This window comes from Ostrinia nubilalis, chromosome 5 (genome assembly GCF_963855985.1).
Source record: "Ostrinia nubilalis chromosome 5, ilOstNubi1.1, whole genome shotgun sequence".
NCBI classification, from domain to species: domain Eukaryota; kingdom Metazoa; phylum Arthropoda; class Insecta; order Lepidoptera; family Crambidae; genus Ostrinia; species Ostrinia nubilalis.
In genome coordinates this window covers 14,538,766-14,566,343 of record NC_087092.1, presented here as the reverse complement: position 1 = coordinate 14,566,343, position 27,578 = coordinate 14,538,766, and the positions used below count along the sequence as shown (strand labels likewise).

The following is a 27,578-nucleotide window of genomic DNA, read 5'->3' as shown; positions in this document are numbered from 1 at the left end:
AACTCATATTATGTCTTACCCACGCCTTACCATTTTAATTCCTAACAATAATCTGGCAATATTTATAGTGTATTGTAGTAGTATATAACAAGGAAGTCTTAAGCACCGTCTTATTTTAACTTTAACAAACGTCAAAAATACGTCAAACTCCATACAAAAAACACCTCAGTGTGCCTACCATGAGTTTACGTTAGGTGTGCTCGCTAGCGACTGCGTAAAAAAATGACATTTAAATGTATGACATATTGTGCAGCGCCCCTAGCGGCTACTTTCAAGAAATAAAATCTTCATATAATTTTTTGACGTATTCGCTAGCGAGCTCACCTAACGTAAACTCATGGTAGGCACACTGGTTGGCAACTGAGCCTTAGATTGTATTATAAAGAAAATACATAATATTATGCTAACAAAAATATTGTATTTTATTTAGTTTCCTGCTCGGCTGCCATGTTGGTATGTCCTCGGTTATTGTCAAAAGGGTCTTCAGCATCCTCTAGGTCTATCTGTAATTAATATACAACACAAAATATACAATCTGTTAGGGAAAAAAAAAAAAAAAAAACTTTAAAACTCATAAAAAGCTCATTTATTTTTACATGGGTCATTCCATTATCGCTGGTGCAACATTTAGACGCCTGTTTTAGTTTAACAAAAATTTAATATGATATTTTCAAAGCTAGGACAAACGTTCAAATTGCCATCGCAACAAATTTGTTGCACCCGCGATTATTTATATATAAAGCGTTAATTAATATTAAGTAAACATATTAAAATGTAGTCTTTCATAGACTAATTTAATTAAAAATGTTTTTTATTTAATTAGGGTAAACTAAAACAGGCGTCTAAATTTTACACCCGCGATAATGGAATGATCCAAATATGCGCTTTTAAAAAGCACTTTTACGCGTCCTGGTATTAACCCTACTACTGCTTCGGGACAATAAATGGGCCAGTTCTGAGAAAAAAAGGACGTTTTCTGGTTTTAATATTATGTTACTCGTATTGTATACGTCTCCTCACAAGATCGACCGCGACGACCTCATAAAGGTAGCGAAGAAGGCGCTGAATGCAGGCCGCTACCAACTGGTCATTATGGAAATCATTGGGGGAGGCCTGTGTTCAGCAGTGGACGTCCTATGGCTGATATGATGTTAAATGTCAGACGCATTGACAAACGATGCTTGCTTAAGTGAAGCAGCAAATCGAACGCACAGCGTTGAGCTCTGTGATTGGTCAATGTGTCACCCTGTGTGTCCACGCGCACTGTCAGACCTCATAGTGATGTTTGTGAATACGGGCGAGATACTCGATAGATAAATAACGAATCGAAAACTTTGATTTTGAGTTATTACTGTTATTACTTACTTCGATTCCCTGTAAGTGTGTGTTTTCAGGGTCTTCCGATCTGTCATGGCTCATAGACATAGAGCGTTTCTGTAACAAAATATAATATTATTAATACCTGCGGGACTATTCCCACCTCTCATTCCCACTGCTGTAACTCCTCTGTAGCCTGGATATACAGCTTGACCGCCAATAACCCAATCAGTGAAGGTCAAGCTAGTCCCGGGAAAAGTTAGACTGCCATTGGACCCGCAACAAAATTATTTGATTTTGTCGTTACCTATGTATATTTTACAAAAGTACGATAATATTTTGTTGTAAGTGGACATTTTAAAAATACTTTTAATAACTCCCAATAGGTATTTATGGTTCCAATTGTTCCATAATTTCAGGAATTTTGCAATTTTTTGTTTGCTTTACAATGTAAAAATATAAAACGCATTAAGATTAACTAATATTTTTTTAACCTTTTATTTTATCATCTCTATTCAATGCCTCACATCACAAATCTATTACTGATTAAGCTATCGTCCATCGTTTCCTTGCATTTGACTTAAACCCCTGTCCTTCTGTCCTTGCCCTACAATACCAACCTATTCCTACAAACAGACATCAGACACACAATTTTATTGCAAAATTGTTCCTATTACGACTACATAAAGATGCTTTTACCCAGTGTTTAGCAAAGCACGTTGCTTTCGTCAGACAACGACACAACTAAACACTGTAGCATCTAATTTAGTCATAATAGACGCTATTTTTCAACAAGAGTGTGGAGTCTGATGTGCCGTTCTATGAACATCACCAATCCGTCTGCGCCTAGGGTTACCATGGGTCTGGTTTCCCCGGATTTGTCCTAGTTTGTAGAGCGTCCGGACGGGGTTTCATTCGCTGCTGTCCGAGTTTTAAAATTTTAAGTTAGGCAGGCCGATACTAAAAATATTGACATATCCGGCATGCTTATTACAGATTGCTAATTCTACAATAGCAACGCGGTTACTACGACATGCTAATTATGGCGCCGTGTTAAATCGCAGGTGGCGCTAGTTTCCACACAAGATCCCGCGGATCTTAAAAGCCAATGTCCCGGGTTGTGGGCTTCAAAATGCGGGGTTTACACGCGTCTTGTCCTGCCAAATTGTAGGGATGGCAACCCTACCAGCACCCCTGCTACACATAAGTGCACATACCCACCTGAGCGTGCATTCGGCTCGCACTTGCGCGCTGACGCGACTGCAGTTTACGACTGCGCGTCTGGCGTAGAGTTGTCGACAGGGAAAGTTTGCGGAAGATTTATGGCTCTTTAAATGGCGTTTATAGAGCAAGAGCCGGGATGAGCTGATTTGCAATTTGTACGCGCTCTCTTGTTTGGTGTGGTTATTTTGTCTATATAAGTCATACATACACTATAATTTAGTTTTTAATGGGTAGTACCTGTTACTCCTAAAAACAGGGAAAAATATTAAGTAATGACAATGCAGCCAAATATTGTATTGGTGAATTAACCATGTATCGAATCTTTATTATTTGAATAGAATAAATAACAATAAAACTAACAGATTACTAAAGTTTTTCAGATATTGATTGCATTTCGATATAAAATAATTTTAATGGCTAAAATTAATGTGTTCGAGAATTTCGAGAATTGCTTTCCTATTGCCAAACTTAGCAATGAAATAGGAATATAAATATTTGGATACGGTTTGTTTGTAAACAGATGCGCACTAAAATGCATGTTAAGGGCTTATTCCTATAAAAAAAGTAAAACGTGAGGTGGTCTCCAATAGGCGTGTAATTCATTGCAAACAAAGCCGTAAAAAGCCAAAGAAATCTCGGTCGTTTCGTCTAAACTTATAATGCACTTTCCCTTACATTAGGGCTGCCAGCCCTGCCCTAACAGCCGATCGAGTATCGCGCCGCGTCAGTCTGCTACCAGTCACCGCCATTAACAAGGGAATAGAAACACCCAATTCCATTTTCAAAAATTCAAATAACGAATCCGTTTTCTTTTTTTTGTGAAGTTTTAAAAAAAGTCAAAATTCTACCAAAAAGTCTTCTTGCTATGAAGGATGACATCAATTTCTCCATACTACTTATTAAGGAGATCGAACTCAACCCGTGCTTGTACGACTTATCGCACCCTAATTACAATGTCAACTGGCAAGAAAAAGAAGCGATTTGGACACAAATTGGAACGAAGCTGGGAGAGTCAGGTGGGTTTTCTTATTACTTTTTAGGAGTTGGTTTCAGTCGTTTTATGATGAAGTGCTTAATTTCTTTGTTAGTCTTTGTTCATTTGAGTAATTGCGTTGAATTACGAGTCTGTTTTTACTTCATAGTGTACTGTGTTTTTAGCTTAGAAAGTGTGTAATTTGAATACAATTGAACATTGCAGTCTTAAACTTTGTCATAATAATAATGGAGCAACAAGTAACGATAAGGTTTATATTGCTTTGGCGGATTTATATGGGAATGAATTTAGGGTCAAGACATATCGCAAATCTTTAAAATTAATAAAAATAAACGTGTAATCAAGAAATTACGTTATACTCGTATTAGGCTGTCAAATAAAATTCATTAAAAAACATTGCTAAATTTTTCAAAGTATCCGCAAATAAGGAGTGTGTGTTTCTTTAATAGGATGTTATTTTAAAAATATATTTGATAGATATAGATTAAAGTTCACAGAGCTAATAATCACTACAAAAGTTTAAAGACCATAAAACAAACAAATCAAGCACTTTAAACTGCCTTGTAACCGTCACCAAAAGAACACTCAAAACTGCCTTGTCACGGTCACCAAAGTACACCAAAGTACAACCTAGGCATTCTTTGTTCCAGGAACCGATTGCAAAAACAAATGGAAAGTGATAAGAACCAACTACATTCGCAGCATGATCATGAAAGCCAAAGGTGCCACCAACCACAAAAAAGACTACTACCTGTCCCCTCACTTGAGTTTTCTTAACCCTTTCGTCAAGCAAAAATTCATGCCCAACCCTAATGAAGACTCCATGGACTCTATAATTCTCGACGACAACGAAAACCAGCTTAAAGTGACGAACACGAACATCCCACCGATCGAACACAATAACGGCAAAAGAAACATCTCTGAAGTGCACAAAGAAGATACGCAAAATCTGAAAAAGGCGAAAAAAGAATATCAGTATCCAGTTGACCACTTCATTGTGAAGAGGGCAAAAGATGAATATGAGGATCAGATGGCAATACACAAGGAACCCAGTGAGATGTACCTCTTGAGTCTCGCACCCCATATCAAAACCATGACTCCTCGACAGCAGTTGAAATTCCAAATTGGCGTCGCTGAACTCATAGACAACATCAAATACGGGGATATGACTTAAGATGTTTTTCGATTCGAAAAAAGAACTGTCAAAATAGATGTCTTCAGCCCCCCTAGACAAAACGCACTTTTGATCGAATCGAAAATCGAAGGGGCTTTTCGACCACTTTTCGACTGGTTTGCGATTATAATTTGCACTTTGTCTAGACCCACAGACTTTGAAAAAGAACTGTCAAAATATTCTCTTGGGTTCTTCACATGAATGTGTGTGTACCGGTGGGGCCAAACTTTAGACCAAATGGGCAAATGCTTTTTTGTATGCCATAACTAAAAAACCGGCCAAGTGCGAGTCGGGCTCGCACACCGAGGGTTCCGCCGTACAAACGTAGCGGTTTACAATTTATGACGTATTAAATCAAATTACTTACTTGATTCCGTTGCGAGTAGTGGCGAATTTCAAAATATGCGGTATGATTATTTTTTATTTATTTATTTTTCCTATATTTGCATTATAGGTAGGTACCTACCTCAGCGTTTTGAATTTTTGCGTTGATTTAGAATTTCTCACAGTTTAGAGGCAATTAGATTTAAGAAGTGTTTGATATGAATTTCAACTTTAATATCTCTACGCGTTCATGTGAAAAAGGGTAGGTAGTAAGTTTATAATTATTAAAAAAATATTTTATGTCATGTAAGCAAAAATAATATTTTAAATTTTATATAACTTCAAATTTATCATTTTCGCAATTTTTCCTTTATCTGTACTATATAACGTTGCTTCGTGCCGAATTTCAAGATTCTGAGTTCACAGGAAGTACCTTGTAGGTTTTGATTCCCTAGCGTGTGACGGAAATTCGTCTAAGGTGTCGGTATAAACTGCTGTATCTTTTGATCGCGTTAACTTAGAAGTTTGATTTTTTTACTTCTTAAAGGGACAATAGATCTAGGTATTTGGTATAAATTTCAATTTGATACCTTTATTCGTTCGTGAGAAATAAGGTAGTAAGTTTCATTTTATTAAAATATTTCTATTATATTATATAACAAAAAAAATGAAATTTTCGCAATTTTTCCTATATTTGCATTATATGACAATGCTTTATGCCAAATTTCAAGATTCTGAGTTTACGGGAAGTATCCTGTAGGTTTTGATTCCTTTGCGAGTGTCGAAAATTTGTTGAAAATATCGACATAATCGGCTGTATCTTTTGATTGGCTTGGCTTAGAAGTTTGATATTTTCACAGCTTAAAGGGACAATAGACCTGAGTGTTTCATGTGAATTTCAGCTTGATACGTTCACGCGTTCTTGAGATAAAGGGTCTTGACAGACGGACGGACGGACAACAAAGTGATCCTATAAGGGTTCCGTTTTTTCCTTATGAGGTACGGAACCCTAAAAATATAGTGATATTTATTGTCTAAGGGCCTCTTTTACGATCTCCAAGTAAAGTTCTAACTAGGAACTTCCTGATTAACACTATCAAGTAAGAGTAGGCGCACACCGTTGATTTTTCGTCGGCCGATAGTTTAATCGGGCAGTTGATCAGTATGGGCATGTATGGGAGTGCGCACACTACGCCGATTCGATTTGGCCGATTCTTCATACAATTTAAAATCGGGCACAACTATCGGCCAACTAAAAATCAACGGTGTGCGCCTACTCTAAAAGTCAGAAGTATTTTAGCGTCAGTCTTGTCAGTGTCAATAATGACTGTAAGAAACTAGTACCTACTTGACACTTTACTCAGTCAGAGATAGTGAACGGAGCCCTGACTCTGCAAATGCCCTGAGGTATTGGTAGTGGCACGGATGGGGTTTTTTGAGACGTCAAACGTCAGCGAGACTTCAGTGGGTCTAGACAAAGTGCAAATTATAATCGCAAACCAGTCGAAAAGTGGTCGAAAAGCCCCTTTTTTGTATGGAGTTTTGACGGATTCGATTTTCGATTCGATCAAAAAGTGCGTTTTGTCTAGGGGGGTTGATATGCTTCAGATTTGTATGCTCTGTCACGTCATAAATGTCAATGTCATTCCTGCCCTTCCCGTGTGAGGTATTGGTAGTGGCACGGAAGGGGTTTTTTGAGACGTCAAACGTCAGCGAGACTTCAGTGGGTCTAGACAAAGTGCAAATTATAATCGCAAACCAGTCGAAAAGTGGTCGAAAAGCCCCTTTTTTGTATGGAGTTTTGACGGATTCGATTTTCGATTCGATCAAAAAGTGCGTTTTGTCTAGGGGGGTTGATATGCTTCAGATTTGTATGCTCTGTCACGTCATAAATGTCAATGTCATTCCTGCCCTTCCCGTGTGAGGTATTGGTAGTGGCACGGAAGGGGTTTTTTGAGACGTCAAACGTCAGCGAGACTTCAGTGGGTCTAGACAAAGTGCAAATTATAATCGCAAACCAGTCGAAAAGTGGTCGAAAAGCCCCTTTTTTGTATGGAGTTTTGACGGATTCGATTTTCGATTCGATCAAAAAGTGCGTTTTGTCTAGGGGGGTTGATATGCTTCAGATTTGTATGCTCTGTCACGTCATAATATGTCAATGTCATTATGCCCCTCCCGCGCCCCTCTCATACCTCAGCCACTGACTGATTTAAGCACTAGACCTAGGCTGAGTTGCACCAACTTTCATTAACGGTAACTATGACTTTTTGTATGAAATTTGACAGATTTTTGACGTTTGTCAAAGTTAAAGTAAGATGGTGCACTATAGTTATAGTTATTACTCAGCCCTATAGTTACAAATAAATCTTCGGTTCGCACAAAATTAATATTAATTGTTAATACAATTTTGCACACCAAAATAACAAGATTTATGAGCAAGAATGCCTGCCTCTAGTTCTATGCTCGTTTGGTCTATTCCCATCGTATTTTACCTCGGTGTGTGTTTTATTCCTAAAATTAACTTATGGTTTCTTTATAAATGTGTGTGTACATAAGAAACTGACATTGTACTGTACTGATAAAATTAATAAAATACTGTATATTATTATGTATTTTCTGCTGGGTATTTTGTTGTATTATTTTCTTTTTTATTTACACAGTGTCACGCTGCAGTGGCACCTCCCAACAAGAAAGGTACCTCATTAGATAGAGATTTATATTATTTGTCCTGCAGTGTACGGAAAGTTAGGTAGAGCCAAAATATAAAATGATGTTTTAAAAGTCATAGCACACTTATCAACTCGGAAAGGGCTCTACACCGTTTCGCCTTTCGCTAAGTTACGGTGCGGATAAGTAATGCGTTTCAAAGTAGTTTCATACAAAGAATACTGGTACGGTTACGATCCGTTTCCGGGTTGATGAGTATGGTTCGTCCTTCAACCAATTCTATTAATTCTACTTACAACACTCATTCTGCGAACATGCTCCTTTTTCAATGCGTCCAGTTTAGTTTTTTCCTTCCTCTTAAAGAACTCCATCTGTGAATAAATTACAAATGTTATAACAATCAATTCTGCAGATACAAATATAATAATACATGTAGTGTTTGTGGTACTCACCTTATACATTATAAATATAACTATACCCAAAATGATCAGGGCTCCAAGGACTGATAAGAATATCATAAGGCCCTTGTTCTGGGCAAAAGACTGTTCCTTGTGAAGATTGATGGTCGTTATCAACCTACAAAAAAAATGTATAAACCCAATGATATTATATAAAAACAAAAGCAGATATGTTATAAGCGCCTTCGTGTGGCCTGCGTCATGCGCAATCGCGTGCGTACCACACCGTAAGTTCCTGTGTTCTTACCAAAATAAATAAAAAATGCCATCGTGTGTGTTTCGAAAGTGTACCAATTATGACTCTAAAGTAAACAAAATACAAGGGATCTCTTACCACATGTGATTATGCAAAATTATTTAGTATTTATATTTTCAATTATTTATGCAAACAATCAAGACGCCATGCGCCATGTTCAAGTTAAGAAAGAGAAAGCGATCTTGTTTTGACGTTAGAGCGATAAGGATACGTGCGCTGCGGACATAGATTAGTTAGTGCAGAATCGTTAAAACTATAGCTATCTCTTTCATTTGCGTGCTATTTCGTATCTTTTGTTTCACTTATCAGTTACATTTGTCAATGTGTGCAATTTGGAATAGCTCGGCACGGATTAAAATCGTAATTTCTATGAACGTAACATATCTATAGTTCTATAATATCATTGTTTAAACCCATGAGATCGTACAGTTAGGCAACTCGCCCACTGCGACTTTTTGTAGTGATGCTGTCGCGCGTTTCGTAAACGAACGACAGCGACGCTATATTAGTCGCATTTGCATCGCGCTACAGAAGTGATGCCAACGCGCTACTAACGCGCTACAGCAGCGCGACTGTCTCGATGCAAACGCGCGACCGTGTCGGACGACATCGGGGAGAGAACGGAGGGAGGGTTACTGAATCGCGACATTATCGTGTTTGCATCACGACTGAATCGTGTTTATGTGGGCGAGGGCACACAGCTAGCGACCGCATTGCGACTGTATCGATGTGAACGCGCGACAGAATCGCTACTGCATCGCTACAGAAAGCCGCCGTGGGCGAAGGGCCTTAGAGCCCATTCCCATGACAATCCCGTTTTACGGGATCCAATAAGTAATGCAATCCACAAGTGTGAGTTTGAAATTCGAATGGATTGGTTTTTTGCGGGATACTGCGAACGGGATGTTTGTGTGACAGTTAATATTAAAACACGTATATCCTGCAAAAAACGGGATACCTCCGTAGGAAAGAGCTCTGAACTTTTATTTTTGCAAAGAATTTAGAATTCCACACTACGCAACTTGAACGAAAAATATAACAATATTGAATTAGTAAAAATGTATATTGAAATCAAATACCTTTCCTCCTTCATTATTGCAGTTGGTCTTAAATACAAAATAATGTTTGAGGTTATATTCAGCTTCTCATCCACAAAGTAATCCACTGAAAAAAAATCATTTCAGGAACTCATCAGGTGAATAAAATGGTACTAATGGTATTATGTATAATCCTAAGAAAGTATAAAAAAATCTTAAGACAATATGATAATGATGGAAAAACCGTCCACTAAAGTGGAGGAGGCTCATAGTCCAGCAGTGGGCTGTAAAGGGCTGTTGATGATGAGGATGATGAATATGATAATATAATAGTAATTTCCGGTCGAGTTAACTGCGCACCGGGCGGCCGTGACGTCAAATCGACGCTCTGGTAAAGACGAGGCGAACGCGGGGAGGTGCGCGGGTGCGAGGGAGTCGTATTCCAGCAAAGTGCGCAGTTAACTCGATCGGCTTGTAGTTGATATTTTTAAAATTAACACAAAGACTGGATTGAAAGCTTACCGATTTTGTCCTTGAGAATGACAATGGAAGCCACAATCTTGGGGGCAGAACCGGGCGGCAGATCGAAGGTGCAATTGAATGTAGACTGCTCTGGTAGTGCTTCGTGGTCACACTCTCTCATTGGCCCCGAAACCTACATTAATAACAAGGTAACATAATATAGGGTTTCCATTTAAGTATAGATCATACAAAAGGATTGATTCTACTGCTCAAATAAGTACACCGTTCAAATCTTTAAAAAAAATCCATACAAATTTATCATCACATCACTATTAATCAGCGAATTCATTCAAGACTTTTTTTTTAATTTGTTTATTGTTTCTGTAGCACAGTTGTTGTATTTGAGCTCGCTCTTAAGATATTTTTTTATAAATATCTTTGGACAATTTCATATAGCGTTATCTAGCCCCAAAGTAAGTAATTAATATGCTTGTGTTATGGGTGCTAGCTTAACATTTAGAAAGAAAGAAACCTTTTTCCACCTTCGGCCTGATCGTCACTTACCATCAAGTGAGATACAGATCTTCCTCGTAGTGGATAAAAAATACATTTATTACGATGAACACCACTTAGTTAAACAAAGAAGGTATTATACGGAAAAAAAGACAGAAATAGCAGATAAATAATATAAAGAAATAAAAAGTGAACTGAGCAGTGCTACCCTGTCGCAACAGCGATGCCTATCGCAATGGGACTCCACTCAGCATATGCCGTGGCCCACGGTGGGGAAGGCCACGACGCTGGTTTTCAGTGTGCCCTATGCCGAGTGGAAGTCATGGACACTAACCTGAACTGCATACCGTACATTTGGCTACTGTTTGCAAAGTCTCCATAAATAATAATCATCTAAAGCAAAAGTAGTAGCATTTTTAGCAGTTGAAATTGAAATTTCAGGATCTTACCCTGCTTGAGACGATATAAGGCATGTTCTTAATAACTATCGTAGCCTCCACATTCTTCCAGTGTACACGGCCTTTGTTATTTATCTGAAATTAAACGTAATAAAAATTACTTCACTTTTCATTTTTATGAAATTAATGCATCAACTTATTTTCTTTACTGTCCACTGTCCAGCATCCAGCTTTAGTCTTTGTTTCAATAAGGTACAGTATAAACTCTATATAACGACACTTATGAGACTGAGCAATGTTCTACGTTATAAAAATGGTCGCTAAATGGAGTGACAAGGTAAAACACATAGAAAACAAGGTAAACCGAGAAAGTAAAAAAAAATTCGACGTTACAAGAAGTTATGCGTTGAATTTAGTGACGTTATAAAGGGTTGTACCTTTGATACTTACAATATACTCATGCGCATCGTCGATAGTAGCGACATTTTGGTCTCTAATTTCCGTATCTGATATATCTTGGTTGTGAGTTAGTCTGAAAAACGTTTCAATAGTAAGGACACACACGCACTAAGTAGGTAGGTACAAATAGGATTCAGTATACGGCACGGGAGGGGTGATATTGATATAAAATATGACGTGACAAAGCATACAAATCTGATGTGTACCTAATTCTGAAGTCTCGCTGACTTCTTTTTTTTTTAACAAATGCTCACCTTTTCACGAATACGTCGTCAGTATTGAGCTGTAACTTGAGAGCAAATGGCATAACGGTAGGGGTACCCTTGCCGCAGTATTGGAACAAGCGAGCTTGAACATTTATCTGCTCTATATTGCTCAACGGCTGAGTCACATTAAATACTATGTTGATTGGGTACTGAAAAAAAAATTACACCAACCGAATTGAGAACTTCCTCCTTTTGTAGAAGTCGGGTAAAGATTGATAGATAAAACGTTTATTTGCAAAAGAGTATGGCTGTCGTCATTTCAATGAAGACAATGATGTTATGAGAATAGGCTAAATGATAAAACTTTAATTTTTTTCTCCGTCAGACAAAAAATAATGAACTTGGACAAGTTATATTTCCAACTTTTTTCATAATCAAATAGATACGGTGGTGTATATTGGGTTGAAATGTTGCATGAGGTAACGCCTGTCTCTTATTACTTAAAATGACGTCGCGCGACATTTCAACTCAATGCACCACTGAATTGTATGAAAAAAAAAACGAAAAAATACTAATTGAAAGAAAATTACGACCTCAATCCGAATTGCAAACAAAATCTTGCGTAAAAAAATCAAAACAAATTAATGAGAAACTATTAATAGTTTACCTGAGTGTTTCTTCTAAGAGGCTTTGGCATCATACATCTGTACCCATTACCGTACTTGGAACAGCCGAACTGTGCGATTGGTGGCCCGGCAATTTCAACCATAACACATGAGTCGTAAGAGCTATTACCTTGGTTCTTCACTAAAATTGATACCGTGACGAGCTCGGACGATCCGAGTAGGTAGCTTTCATTCCTGAAAACAAAAGAAGATCATATAACCGTTTATCACTTCATTTTATCGATTTTACGCGATAAGCCCATACATTTGTCGTCTAAAACCATCGATAAGATTTTATCACGGCGCACATCCTAGCCCGGCAGGATTCCGAAAAGTCGCTCCCGCTGTATGCTTACATCTTTCAAACTACGCACGATTTTTATCATTTCAGCAATAGATAAATTGAAGAGAAAAGTTTATAAAGTTAAAATACAGTGTAAGCTCTATACTATATCACTACTCGAGGGACTGAGCAGTTTCCGACGTTAGATAGAGTGGTCGTTAAATGGAGTGACACGGTAAAGCGGATAGAGAACAAGGTAAACCAAAAAAAGCCTTGAAATTTCGACGTTATAAGGAGGTTGTTGTTAAATCGAGTAACGTTATATAGAGTTTACATGGTACGTACTTTCCAGACCAACCGATGGTCATCGAGACGTTTGGTTCGCAGTCCTTGTCTCTGCAGCGCCGGGAGATGTCAGCACTTTTTTCCAGCACACTGTACGGGCTCGCCACTGCCCAAGTTACGTTAAATTCTATGAAAAAAATATTAAAATAATTAATACTGACTGACTGTAAGAAGATGAAGATTTTAGTTATTGAAAGAATCCGCTAGGGACGCTGCACAATCCGTCATACAACATTTAAGTTATTTTTCAACCGACTTCAAAAAAGGAGGTTCTCAATTCGACCCGTATGTTTTTTTTTTCTATGTTTGTTACGCGATAACTCCGCCAATTATGAACCGATTTGAACAAATCTTTTTTCTGCGTATAGGTAATACCTCAAGGGTGGTCCCATTTATTAAATAATAATAGAAAAAACAACCCCCAAGGGTGGAAAATTGGGGATGAACTTTTTTATACGCAATATCTCCGCCGATTATAAATCAATTTGAACGATTATTTTTTTGTTGAATAGGTATTATCAAAAGGGTGGTTTCATGCGAATTTGAAGAAAATATTTCACCCCCAAGGGTGGAAAATTGGGGATGAACTTTTTTATACGCAATATTTTCAATTTTTAGTTTTTTTTGTGTTCACGCATTTGAAGTCGGTTTTATTTTTTTTAAAAGTTAATTATTTACGCAGTCGCTAGCGAATACGTTTGATGTAAACTCGCACTAAGCCCCCAGGATATTGATTATGAATACTATTTCATTGACACTAACCTGTTGAGTTTAACATCTCAGTTTCCTCCATTTCCGCTGTGGTGTAGAATTTATACTCATGTGGGTCGTTGCCAATCTAAAATTCACCACCAGTTGCTTTTATTTAAATCATAATATGCATGTAACTGTTGTGTTTATGAATAAAATATTTGTATTGTACAATGATATTTACTATAAATAAGCCTAAATTAGTAATTATCCTACACCTATCCCGTTTTTTTTCTTTGCATCAAAATTTTAAGAAGTAATTAAGCTAAAATTTACAGTAATTAACCCTTCAAGACGAGTATGATGATATTTTTTTACTAGCTAAAAAATTCCACTTTTTGTGAATAATACATATTAATGTAATAGAATCCAGCCCGCGTGGGCAGGCCTCCTACTAGGTGGACCGACGATCTGGTGAAGGTCGCGGGAAGAGCCTGGATGCGGGCAGCGCAGGACCGTTTATTGTGGAAAACCTTGGGGGAGGCCTTTGTCCAGCAGTGGACGTCATTTGGCTGAAAACGAACGAACGAACGTAATAGAATAAACTTAATAACAACTTTACAAATAAGTAAGTATACAGGGTGACTGGAACTGAACCCGCCATAGCTAATACGCGTATAGAGGAGGTCATTTGCTACTTACTGAACCTTACTTTCTATGACTAAAGTTTTATAGTTTAGAAGATATGTCAATTTTTATAAATTTTTCAGATTTTTCCGAAATTGGACCTAAAAACTGCTTAATTTTTTTTTCTTGCATGATTTTAACCGATTTTTTTATCTGATACTAATATCGAATAAACCTTTAGTCAAATAAAATAAATTTCAGATCCAGATAATGATTGAATAACTAGTTACGAGCCGCCAAAGTTCAACAAAAGTACAAACAACGATAAAAAATTCAAGTTCGAATTCGATTTGAAAAAAAACTAATACTGATAATGGATTCCCAATGATCTTAAAATAATCTCTACTTTCTCTTCTTTCCAATGATATATCACACGTAGTAAATTAGACATTGAAAGGACAATGACCAAAAGTGGTCCAAATGTCCACCACTAATGAGACCTATATTGGATTATAGTCCATTAAATAGAGATTAACTTTCAGTATGGGACGAAAAAAAATAAGCTGTCAGTAAAAAGTTATGACCTTATGACTGTTTGAACAATTGTAGTAGTTTACGCGCTAATCTCAGGAACTAATGGTCCGGTTTGAAAAAATATTTTTGTTATGGATAGCCCGTTTATCAAGGATGGTTTTAGGATAAATAACATCACCCTACAACCAATAGGGGCGGAGCAGTAAAGACAAATGTTGTAAAAATGGGAAATATTATTCAAACTATTTTTACGCGTACAAAGTCGTAGGCACAGCTAGTATAATATTTAATAAAATTCATCTATAACCCCGCGCCACATGCGACATGACATAACATGCGTAGATTAGTCCAAAATGTGCAATGGATAGAATGATAACAAGAACATTTTTCGGATGAAAAGGTAAAAAACAGACTTTTCATTCAGTCATAACTTTTTACTGACAGCATATTTTTGATTGCGGTTTGGTTATAATGAATCAGTATTTAGTAGACTATTTTACTACATAGGTCTCGTTAGTGGTGGACATTTGGACCACACTCCATACATTTTTGTTCATTGTCCTTTATTAAAAATTCAAAGTTTATGGAAGAAAATGTAGTAATAATACGAAAATTATCCATACAAAGTTTCTTCAAACATCTCATATTTTCTGCTATACTCCTTTTCATAACTATTTTTGTGTGTTTTTTGAAAAATAAATTTTAAAATAATAATCACATTATGAAGAAAAGAGAATAAAACAATTCAAAATCAACTTTGTATGGATAATTTTTGTATTATTACTCCATTTTCTTCCATAAACTTTGAATTTTTGACAAATTTCAATATCTAATTACAACGTTTAATATTTCATTGGAAAGAAGAGAAGCTAGAGATATTTTTAAGATTATTGGAAATCCATTATCACCATATTTTTTTTTTTAAATCGATTTCGAAGTAGAAATTTTTATCGTGGTTTGTACTTTTATTAGATTTTGGCGGCTCGTAACTAGCTATTCAATCATTATCTGGATCAGAAGTTTATTTTATTTGAATAAAGACATATTCAATATTATTATCAGATAAAAAAAACTGTTGAAATCACGCGAGAAAAAAATTTAAGCAGCTTTTAGGTCAAATTACGGAAAAATCTGAAAAAAGTATAAAAATTGTCATATCTCCTAAACTATAAAACTTTAGTCATAGAAAGCAAGGTTCAATAATTAGCAAATGACCTCCTCTATACTCATATTAGCTATGGCGGGTTCAGTTCCAGTCACCCTGTATAGGTATTTACTATTTATTTACCAATTTAACCATCACATCCCGGCATACTGGTTCTTCTGTGGTCCCATTTAACACCACACTAAAACTCAGTTGGGAAGCTTCGATATTTGCACCAACACCAATCACTTTGTTGGATATTTTCAGTTCTAAAAAAATTATTTTTTTTAGTAAATGCAAACACACCAAAAAATTGTAAAAGCGGGTACTTACCCGAATAAAAACTTTTAAGCTTCAAGTGTTTTACTTCTACACATACACTCATAGTGAAGTTGTTGTCTTGCTCTCTTACTATCTGAAAACAAAACAAAAGTAGAAAAAGTTGCCTAGTGGCCTAAGCGTTTTAGGCGATTTTGTGGAAAATATTATTGGCAGGTAGTTGCTAATTGCTCATAAGATAGGCCCCTTAATTGATATTTATTGTCCGTGGTGCATAATCTTTTCTTAAAGGTTTTAAACCTTTGTTTGTCACCTGTCATCTGCTTTGCAATGGAGGGAAGTCGAACCTTAATTTTCGAACTCCACCTATGTTCTTCTGATTAATTTCGTTGCGGGTCCAATGACAGTATAATTTTCCCCCGAGACAAACTTGTCCTTCTTTGGTTGGGTTTTTATGGCGGTCAAGCTGTAGATCCTGGCTACACAGGAGTTGCAGTGGTGGGAACAAGAGGTGGGAATATTTTTTTATAGTGGCCTAAACGTTTATCGCACCATTTTATCGATTTTACGCGATGAGCCAATACTATATTTTGACGTCTACAATCATTCATTCAGCGAAGGCGATCAGAGGGCCTAGTGTGAGTTTACATCAAACGTAGTGAGCGCGTAAAAAAAACATTAAATGTATGACGGATTGTACAGCTTCAAGAACTAAAATTTTCATACATTTTTATAACGTACTCACTAGGGAGGACGTTTGATGTAAATTCACACTCAGCCCACAGACTCAAACGCATTGATCGCCATCGCTGCACGCCGGCTGAGACATCTTAGAGTTGAGCAGGAAACTGATACCTATTAAGTAATTAAGGTGATTATCATAGGCTTATGACGATGATGACAAGTGATATGAATGATCTCATATTACCTGGTCTCCCTTTTGTTCCAGGTTAACATTTACTATCATTCCCGGTATACAACGCAACAACATTATTTTGTCGGATCCTGGCGATCCAACTGCTAATTCTGTAATGAAATAAATATTATTAAATTCATGTGAAAATTAAAATTATAACATGAATTTAAAGCAAGCGTACTTACTGACGAAATAACTCAAGCTAAGCGCAAAGTTATCTTATATCGCTAAAAAAAATATTGCTGTGAAACCTCAGATCAACAATACCGGGTCAGCGCAAAATTACGTTATTCGCGAAATTAACAGCGCACGTAAGAAGTGATTTCTTATTTAATTAACGCCAACTCACAGTAGATGGGAATTCTAGACTATAAAATATGAAATTTATTTGATGCCAGACGAAAAAAGATAAAAGAACTGACTTCTCAAGTGCGCTCTTTTGTTCCGAGATGGAATTGCGCACTGATCGAAGTGTGCGACTGTGGTGCAACACAAAAAATGTGCAGCCGACTTTACGGACAGCTGGCTAGTCTAAAAAAATGATAAAGTAAAATATTTTCTGATATGGATAAGTATAATTACCATCGCAGCCATTGTCATCCAAGTCCGGTATCACCTGCAGACTATATCCAAAAGTCTTAAAATCGCTGTGCGCGATTCGCTGTTTGTACCTCAACCTTGACAGTGTTGTTTCCTTGACACTGCTTGTTTTATCTATTAATTCTTTTTTTACTTCAAAACCAGATAAAATGTACAAAGCTCCTTCCCCAGAATTTTCATAAGGCGCGCTCACAAATATTTCTGGAAGTAAAAGAAGTATAAATCCAAGACAATATTAATATTTTATTGATAAGCATCGCCATCATTATCTAAATATTGTAGTGTTTTACATGTTAATAGAATACATTTGGGTTACAAGCCTGCAGTTGTCAAATACAGAAAATGGTACAGACAGGGACAGTAGCTTGGGGTCCCTTAGACCAAAAACAAGTGAGGAATTGTAAAGTTTAACGGATGGAGAAGTGGTAGGGAATTTATTAAGCTTCAGCTAAAACAAGGCGTTCAGAATGTCCGCGATGGCGGGCACGGTGGCGATCACTGCGCGTGCAAAAGCTGTTAATACTGTCGCGTTCGCATCTCGAAAAAAAGTTCGCCATTTTAATGACCAGAAATGTCAAATTATCAAGTGCAATCTGATCGCCACCGCCAACTGCAGACGCTGCACCAGATGCAGTGGCCAAATAAAGACGCGTCGATATGAAGACCTTACACATAAATGTATTCGTACACTGGTCGACCACCTGATCGCCACCGTGTAACCGACGCAGACTGAACGCCATAATTTGGCTGAAGCCAAGTAAAAAATCTTAATTTAATTTTTTTTAAAACCAAAAACATACCAGGCACATCGTCCCCGTCTACATCGTTCGCAGCTATGGCCGAGCCAAATCTCGAGCCTCCTTTTACTGCCTTTATTACGCATCGTCTGCCAATATCGTTGATAAGAGCCTTTAAAATATAACGTTAATATTAATTTGTGGCAATTCAGAGGTCCTCAACTTTATTTGAGGACCAATCAATGACAAAATAATGAAAAATATAGCTTTGATCGTTGTTTGGTTTTCATTAATTTTTTACCCATGAAAAAATTTTAATAACTTCCAATAACTAACAAGTAAAAGCACATAAGCCCTGTTGGACATAAAAGAATGTTTATATTCACAAACTATTCCCTTGCCGGGCAACTGCTCTTACCACCTGAGATAAGAGCTAGTTTGTTGTATCGAGTTTGACAGACTTTTGACGTTTGTTATATGTAGTTAAAGTAAGATGGTGTACCTAACCCAGCCTTACACATTACTAAAAAAATATATGTGTATCTGACGGCCGGCCGATGGGGCAGCAAGGTTCTGGAGTGGAGGCCTCGTACCGGAAAGCGCAGCGTAGGACGTCCACCCACAAGGTGGACCGACGACCTCATAAAGGTAGCGGGAAGGCGCTGGATACAGGCCGCCACCAACCGGCCATTGTGGAAATCATTGGGGGAGGCCTATGTTCAGCAGTGGACGTCCTATGGCTGAAAATGATGATGATGATATTTGTGTCCTGGAGCAAGATCAAACGCGAAGCTCAAGACCGAACTCGATGGAGGACTGTTGTGGACGCCCTCTGCCCCATCTAGGGGACATAGGACTTTAAGTCAAGGAAGTCATATGTGTATATTTTTACCTGATTGCCGCCCATGTAAATATACAGCGCACCAGACTCGTGTGCGCTCTCACTAGCGGCGTGCGCGGGCGCACCCACCAACAACTCCGAAAGGCCATCGCCGTCCAAGTCTACCGCAAACATGGCCGCTCCAAACATCGAACCATAGTGTGATTCAGAACCAGAAATGGTCAAGAAAGTTTTTTTCCCCCCAAATTTGTTTGTTTGAAGTGGTACCAAGTATAGCTTTGAGTTCGCATACCTGAGGAAATGTATCTAGAAGAACACAAGGTTACAACTTTAAAGGTCTATTCATATTATCTTATTTCCTCTACTTTTTTCCTTTGCTGAAAAACTAACTAAAGCCAAAACTACTGTTTAATATCTTAAGGGTGGATTCGACCAAACAAGAGTAAATATTAATCTCAGATTAAATGGTCAGTTATTCGACATTTTCACATATTATATATCTCCCATACTGAAACTGTCAATGTGCCAGTTAAATACCATGAGTTATTCTCGGATAAAAGTTTGGTCGAATCGGGCCTAAGCCTAAGAAGCGTAACAAAGAAAAATGTAGTTTTTATGGATATTGTGTTCTGAATATTGTATGTTTCTTTATACCTACTGCAGTAGAATGTTACTTACTGTATATTTAGATTGTTCTAAATTATAAGAACTGATTGCATACAATGTTATTTTCTTGTCGAAAAATTTTCCAGCAACCATTGAGGCTCCTGAAAATTGATAATGAAATAATATGCGACAAAAAATAAAGTACCTTTATGTCATTTTTTTCATTTTTATTTTTTATGCATAACTTACCAAGATTATGGTCGTGTCTAAACGTATTTCTATTGGAGTTAACGGAGAAGAAGGAGCGCACGGGTTCCAGAGGACTGAGGGAGTTGACCGAGGATATCCCTCCGGATCCGGCCACCTTGGCGATCAGAAGCACCTTGTTCGACTGGTCCACTAGAGTGCGCCACCCAGTCCCGTGCTGAATGTCAGCTGTGAAACATACGAATACCATAATTGAATAAACACATGAAGAAACCATTCGTTTTAGCCAAATGACGTCCACTGCTGGACAAAGGCCTCCCCCAAGGATTTCTATAACGACCGGTCCTGCGCTGCCCACATCCAGGCTCTTCCCGCCAACGGCCATAGTCTCTACGAGCTATGTGCCCCGCCCACTGCCGTTTCATTTTAGCAATTCTGCGAGCTATAGGTCGGTCACTTTGTTTCTCCTGCGGATCTCCTCATTTCTGATTCGATCACGCAGGGAAACTCCGAGCTCCATCGCCCTTTGGGTGACCTTGAGCCTTCTTATGAGGCCCATGGTAAGCGACCACGTTTCAGATCCATAAATCATCACTGGCAACACACACTGGTCAAAGACCTTTTGTCTTGAGACACTGCGGTATATCGGATGTGAGCATATCTCGAAGCTTCCCGAACGCTGCCCAGCCGAGTAAAGAAACCATACTAATTATTATCTAGCTTTATGTTCTAGCTCTACTTTACTTCGTGTGACGATCTCGAAGTAGAATTGAACTCTTACGTATGCTTTGACTCGAGGGCAGCCGTGAAAAGAAAAAGAAGCAAATATACAAGTTCTTTTTCCTTTTTTTACATCTCTTTTTTTGTTACCTATTTTGGTTTGCCATACCATTTTAATGAATCAAAAATAACATTACCATGATTTTCTAATCTTCCTCCAGCTACAAATTGTTCTATAAGTCCCTGGTACCGGTGTGCGGTATCGTTGTGCATGAAGCAAGTGCCAAAGTACTCGTAACTACGAATCAACGTTGGCCATAGTGGTGCGCAAGTCTGCAAAATAAACAAAAAGTAATAATTATTATTTTGATACCTAATAATGGCCGTATTATGAAATTCGGTTAAATACAGCATTCATTGGTTAAATATTCTCATATTGGGTTTATCTAGACAGCAGCGTGTCAAGCCAAGTTACCAATCACAGGACATAAGACCATTTGTACACAAGCTGGATTGCACCATCTTACTTTAACTATAGTTATCAAACGTCAAAAATTTGTCTAACTGCATACAAAATTTTAAGTTTTTTATGTTTCTGTATATTCGTAGGTATACAACATGATCACAGTAGAACTAGAACTGTAGGATTTTACTAATTTTGTACGTGTACTAATACTCATGTTAGATACCTATCTACCTAAGTTCCTAAAATGGGCTGTAGAAAATCCTAATGGATACGTAAAATATTTTTAAAACTTACAAAAAAATAATCTGGCGTTGCGGAAACTGACCACCCGAGATTCAATTTTAAATCTGTATAATTATCTGAAAAAGAAAATCATAATAAGTATGGTCAGCCAACAGCAATAATAACTATAAATATTGTTGCAAAATTACGCCTATTACTTACTTTTAGACTCATTGGCATCAATGTACAGTCAGCGTCAAGTAGTTCGTAACATCCAAAGTAGCCAAAAAGTTCGCAACATCTTTGTTAAAATTGGAATAAGGTTTTGATGTAAGGTTTTTGCCAGTGTCATGAACTATTTGACGCCGAAAGTGTCTCTACATCAGCCCGACGGCTTTGTATTGCCGATTTCGAATCGGCAGTATCAGTTCAAACCACATTTTCCTTTAAATTTTTGTGCGGAACCCAGTCTTAACACAAGCATCGTACTTATTTGAAAGGATAACGGATTCATTGGAAGGATAACGGGACTATATTAATAAATTCATCGTCATCATCATTTCAGCTATAGGACGTCCACTGTTGAACATAGGCCTACCCCCAATGAGAACTGACGGCCCATGGGGCAGCAAGGTTTTGAAGTGGACGCCATACGTACCGGAAAGCGTCGGACGGACGTCCACCCACAAGATGAATGCTAATCTTCTATACTTATAATAAATCTGTAGAAAGGTCAAAATTCTGTACATGAAATATATTTTCAAAATAACTATCAGGGGGTGATTAGTGATCGATACTGATGCCAAAAATGCAGTCAGTAAAATTTTTGTCTGTCTGTCTGTCTGTCTGTCTGTCTGTCTGTCCGTCTGTATGTTCCTTATAGAAACAAAAACTACTCGACGGATTTTAACGAAACTTGGTACAATTATTCTTCATACTCCTGGGCAGGTTATAGTATACTTAGGAATTCCCACGGGAACAGGAATTAGCGGGAAAATCCTTTTGTATAAAAAATCTAAACCGCTTAAGTTAGACGCTTGAAATTTGGCATGCAGGTACCTTAGTAAACTTAAAGCTTAGTTACAACAGGATATTGCAAAATTCCCACGGGAACGGGAGTTAGCGGGAAAAAACATTTGTATGAAAAAATCTAAACCGCGTAAGATAGATGCAGGGGGTAAAACGGGATCCACGCGTACGAAGTCGCGGGCGGCCGCTAGTGTATAAATAAATAAATAAGATATAACAATAAAAAGCTGTGCATATAAAATCTTTACCTCTACTATACGGGGCTAATTTGTCCACATCTAAATCAACATCTCCACACTGAGTAGCGGAGTTTGACAGCACGTCATCGAAAGGGCATCTGAACACCTTCCCGGTGAGGTCACTGTGCGGTGCACCGCTCACTGAAAAAAATATAATTTTGAAAGAAAGAAAGATCTTTTTTTAGTTATTTTGCAACATAAGGGCTTGTTCCCACACGGAAATATCCCGTTTTTTTTCTGGAACTGTTTCAGTTAAATTGATCGGCTGAACTGATATACATTTTAATACATCCAAAAACTGACCCTGTATGTGTTTTAAGTTAAAATTCAGTTCAGTTTTTTGCACGTAAGTCAGAACAATCGACGTGTGAATGTCCAACTTTATTTTTACTCTTTTTTAAGGTACAGAAACCAAAATCAAATTAACATTTTAAGTTTGCAGCGCCCAACAGGGTCCTTAATGATCTCCAAATATATGTAACACCTAAATGTACTTAAGGAAGCAATAAACATATTGAGTATTGAGTATTGAGTATATATTATCTAATGCAGTCTACCTATACGCCAAACCCGCCTAATGCTGGTTTTCTATATTCAATAAAGTGAATTAAATTTGACAGTTGAAATCCAGATTTGGACAAGGATTGAATATGGGAAACGGGCGTTAATGTGTTCAACTTTGGACATGTTGTCAAAAATCATATCTGTACAAGTCGTCGACATTTATTTTGAAATAAAGCCGACTTTGATGTGTAGAGTCCTTAAAAAAGTCGACGGAGTGTATTTTTACCCAGGCTTGTGACTGTTCCGTTCTGTTGGTAAGCCAAAGAGAATCCAAAGGTTGTGTGATCACGCGTAGGGTCTGGTATCAACGTTATATGGGAGTGCTCATGAAAGAAAATGCTGGCCGAAGCTTGCAGGAATAACCCCACAAATATGCTGACACTTCCTGAAAAAACAATTTTACATTGTGATTATTACCACAGAACTACCAGGCCTCCGTCACTCGCCTATGGCGGCCGAGATAATTACCTACAGCGCGCGACAACTTCAAGTTGCAAATCAGTCAGGGCCGCCACATATACAAGTTACTCTATGCTGTGAGTGCTCACATCGCGTGTGCACGCGTATTTCTATACACGCTCGGTCGACCATCGTCGCAATCAAGGTTTATTGTTCCAACAGCACTGTTATTCTTCTTTAATAGAAAATCGTAATATTTAGGAATAATATATAATTAACTGTAGTGATTTAAATAATAAATAAAAACTACACTTTTTAAATAATAAATTATTTTGAAATACTTATGACAAAAAACTGTAGCATAAAAATTATTTTAGCTAATAAAAACATTAACTTTACTTCACCGTATCTATTTTCCGACACTACACCTTTTAAAACTGTTTGTCCAATTTCGAATTATGTCAACACTGAAGTTTATTAATAGGTCATCTCTAAAGTAGATGGTACGATTATACAAATACCACTAGATTAAAGTTTACCAATCGTAAATACAATAAATGCTTCTTAAAATTAAGTTTTTTTTTATTTTACTTTTCTTACAACCCTGACGCTTGAGCTGTGAGGTAGATCAATTTTGAACACAAAAAAATTGCGCTCTTGTGAGCGTAATAGTAAGGTGCGATTTCGAATGCACCATGTGCGTTGAATATTTTGCATTATTATTATTACCGTTAAAATGTCAGCATCTGATCCTACACAAAGGAGTGCAATTTCTGTTGCTACTATTATGTATTCTGTGGTACTACGTACAGAAGATTTTCTTCGCGAAGGTATTTAAAAAAATGTATGCTCAATGTCGTTAACAATATGGTGTAATTTAGCTTGTCTCAAGAATCGAGCACCATTTTGTTGACAAACGGCAGTGATCGGTACTACGCCGAAGCGATAGATAGGCTGACTTCGGTAAAATGATGTGCCAAACTGCGGAAAATGGCGGAGGAAATACATGAATAAGCATTAATTATATTTTGTGTTTCTATTATTATTCAGGCAGTTAAAAAATACTGCACAGTATTAACTAATTACACCGCCGTTTTTACATATAGTTTATTGTCTTTATAATGCAAATGGGTGAAGAATACACGTGCGTGCGTCAATACTCGCTCGTGATTGTCCTGTCGAATAAGTGTCTCAGGAGGGGTAGTCGCGCGTGTTTTGTTTTCGATGCAAACTCGCCGGTTATTACATAAAGTTAATAATCTTTTGAATATTATGCTGCTAGTGACATCTCACTCGCTCAGTTCTTTGTTGCTCTATTCCGCTAGGTATATTAACTTTATGGATTTTATTGTAACCTAATTTAATACATCTATGAGTAATCCTAAGGCTGGGTTGCACCATCTTACTTTAACTTTGACAAACGTCAAAAGTCAGTAATACTCCATACAAAAAACACCGGTTGTCGATATAGTAACGGTTAAAGTTAGGTGGTGCAACTCAGCCTAAATGCAACTAAATAATCAACTGATACAGATGAGAACTGAACCTACGACCTTTTGACGACCGCTCTGGGTCTGAGCAGTGGTACTTGAGACACGACCACATGAAGGGGAGAGGATCTGGGGGCACGGCAGTGCCCCCGCCAAGTCGAGCAATAAAGCTATAAATTATCATCATCATTCAGCAATGTATCATCTTCAATGTAAAAGTATGTTGGTATTTAATTATAAATTAGAATTTTATGTAAAAGTTGTAATAACTATAAGTATTGCTATTTATGTTTTTTACTTGTGTCTGGTTAAAAATGCAAACCGCAGGAAGCCATAAGGAAAAATCGACAATCTATTTGTAAAGTTAACAGACGGTGAAACGCAACTGCAACGAAACTGCAACTGCTAGTTACTTTGGAGTTGCATCTAAGTTTCTGCCATAGCGTCTGTTGAGAGATCACACATGACGCAACCAGTTTGAAACTTTCAGTTTCAGTTTCATTCATAAGAATCATCAGAAAGTTGCAGTTTCGTTGCAGTTGCGTTTCACCGTCTGTTCTGGGCCTTACTCGAACTATATCCTAATCTAACGTAAACGTTGAACAATAATGACACGCCATATTACAAACGCAGTTACCTAGGCGTTTTAGTTTGAAGGTTTTTGATGAAACGTTTTTCGCACTTACGTAGTAGTAATTCCATCGAATATAAAGCAAAAACAAACATTATATTATTTATATTACATTACATAGAAATTCATGAAAAAATACATCTAAGAAAAAATAAATTAATTCTAATTGTTCCACTTACCTTTCATTGTAATCGATATTACGAAAGTCTTCTTTTTAAATCCAAGTTATAATAGGTACATAATGTTTATTAATTTATTTAGACACGTAACTATGATACATAATGGCATAAATGTTATTCTCCTGTAAAATCCTAAGTATGACTACCCAATCCAGGAAAAACAAACCGAATGGCAGTAAGTAAACAGATTAAATAAGTATTTAGTACAGTAAAATGAATGAGTTTCTTGAATATATTTTGAACTATAAGCCATCAGAATAAGATTCAAAATGAAAAATAAATTTGAGTTTGCAGCAGGTTGATTGATTGCCGCAAGCACCTTCCTTGTTACCTTCGTCACTATAAATAACTTAAATTATGTTTTAACGGAATTCTATTTATCTGGAGTTTATTTCATATTAATTTTATCCTTATATTAATTTCCCTATGATAGTGTTTTAATTATAAACTACCTACCTATTATGTTTCATTTTGTTGATCCTTTGGGGTTTTTTATATGGTGCGGTAAATAAAATAAATGTAAAGTAGAAAAAAAAACATCAAAATTTCGCTGTAAAACTATATACAAAAATACCGGAATAGTTAAAGTTAAGATGGTGTAACTCAGCCTAAGGTTAACTCCCGAAAGCGAAAATTTTATGAACCAAATAAAAGAATTTTTCTTTAATTCTTTCAATAAACTAAAGATTAAAGCAAGGTATTTAAGTTCAGCATGTCCAAAACGAAGACAGTTTTGGCAGCACAACAACTGACTCTACTTTTTACTTTTTCCTGCGATACAATAATAGGGTTCTATAATTATGAATTTCTAAATTAATTATTAAGTTCATTGCAAAGATTTAAAACTATTTATATACGAGTTATAAACTAAATATTTACAGGTAATAAAAAATGCGTCCTAAATCACTGTCCAAACAACGCGAAATGTGGGCACCATTGCGAGTGCTGGTTGTATTGCTAAGCTGAATGCCCAAATCTATTCATTGGCCAAGAAATGCACCAATTAAATAATGTAATTATTCTCCTAATTAAAATATCTGTGTTGATAGGTCGTAGAGTATAATGCAAGATTAATGAAAAAAGGCCAGCTACCTTACAAGTTTTATATTATTACTACTAGCTTTCCGCCCGCGGCTTCGCCCGCGTGGAATTTTGTCTGTCACAGAAAAACTTTATCGCGCGCGTCCCTGTTTCAAAAACCGGGATAAAAACTATCCTATGTTCTTTCCCGGGACTCAAACTATCTCTATGCCAAATTTCATCAAAATCGGTTGCGAGGTTTAAGCGGGAAAGCGTAACAGACAGACAGACAGACAGACAGACAGACAGACAGACAGACAGACAGACAGAGTTACTTTCGCATTTATAATATTAGTTGGGATTAAGTAATTTCAATTTGACAAATAATAATTTCTAAACTAAAATTATTTTGGATTTAATGACGATTTATAAATGAGGAAAACTAAATACATATTCGAACATAGGTAACTAAACGTAACTCAATAAATCAGAAATGCTACTTTTGGAACGTTTCAAAGTCATGCCAACAACAAACAACCCAAATACAATGCATGTCCAACGATTCCATCATCATCATCATCACTGTGCTGTGGTGCGTCAACTGTTGAACAAAGTCATCTCATTTCTTAGACTTAGCAGTAAAGACCAAAAGCTTT

General features: G+C 37.0%; 2 protein-coding genes across 2 annotated transcripts; one reads left to right on the top strand and one right to left on the bottom strand.

Annotated features, from left to right (window-relative positions):
• Positions 1-398: 398 nt before the first annotated feature.
• Positions 399-26,069, bottom strand: LOC135072003 (integrin alpha-PS3-like). The gene is made up of 25 exons (XM_063965923.1): positions 25,903-26,069; positions 23,430-23,588; positions 22,649-22,780; positions 21,444-21,508; positions 20,881-21,016; positions 20,006-20,191; positions 19,829-19,917; positions 19,202-19,456; positions 18,373-18,481; positions 17,555-17,773; positions 16,985-17,082; positions 16,111-16,192; positions 15,922-16,046; positions 13,545-13,620; positions 12,783-12,909; positions 12,157-12,349; positions 11,538-11,698; positions 11,275-11,356; positions 10,876-10,959; positions 9,974-10,106; positions 9,494-9,578; positions 8,153-8,276; positions 7,997-8,071; positions 1,366-1,434; positions 399-503 (listed from the first exon to the last, which is right to left on the bottom strand). Exons 1-25 carry the CDS (start codon positions 25,907-25,909, stop codon positions 423-425), a joined length of 2,952 nt encoding a protein of 983 aa, XP_063821993.1. The 5' UTR covers positions 25,910-26,069; the 3' UTR covers positions 399-422.
• Positions 3,278-4,750, top strand: LOC135072291 (uncharacterized). Its single transcript, XM_063966232.1, has 2 exons — positions 3,278-3,557; positions 4,186-4,750. The coding sequence occupies exons 1-2, from the start codon at positions 3,407-3,409 to the stop codon at positions 4,707-4,709; spliced, it is 675 nt and encodes a 224-aa protein (XP_063822302.1). The 5' UTR covers positions 3,278-3,406; the 3' UTR covers positions 4,710-4,750.
• Positions 26,070-27,578: the final 1,509 nt, after the last annotated feature.

Bases quoted from the DNA above. Each gene is read 5' to 3' on its own strand.
- LOC135072003 (XM_063965923.1), bottom strand. The intron at 16,193-16,984 runs GTAATATGAGAT...TTTTGTTTTCAG, and splicing joins TGGAACAAAAGGGAGACCAG to ATAGTAAGAGAGCAAGACAA. The intron at 11,357-11,537 runs GTGAGCATTTGT...AACGTTTTTCAG, and splicing joins GACGACGTATTCGTGAAAAG to ACTAACTCACAACCAAGATA.
- LOC135072291 (XM_063966232.1), top strand. From the start codon at position 3,407: ATGAAGGATGACATCAATTTCTCCATACTACTTATTAAGGAGATCGAA. The intron at 3,558-4,185 runs GTGGGTTTTCTT...TCTTTGTTCCAG, and splicing joins AACGAAGCTGGGAGAGTCAG to GAACCGATTGCAAAAACAAA.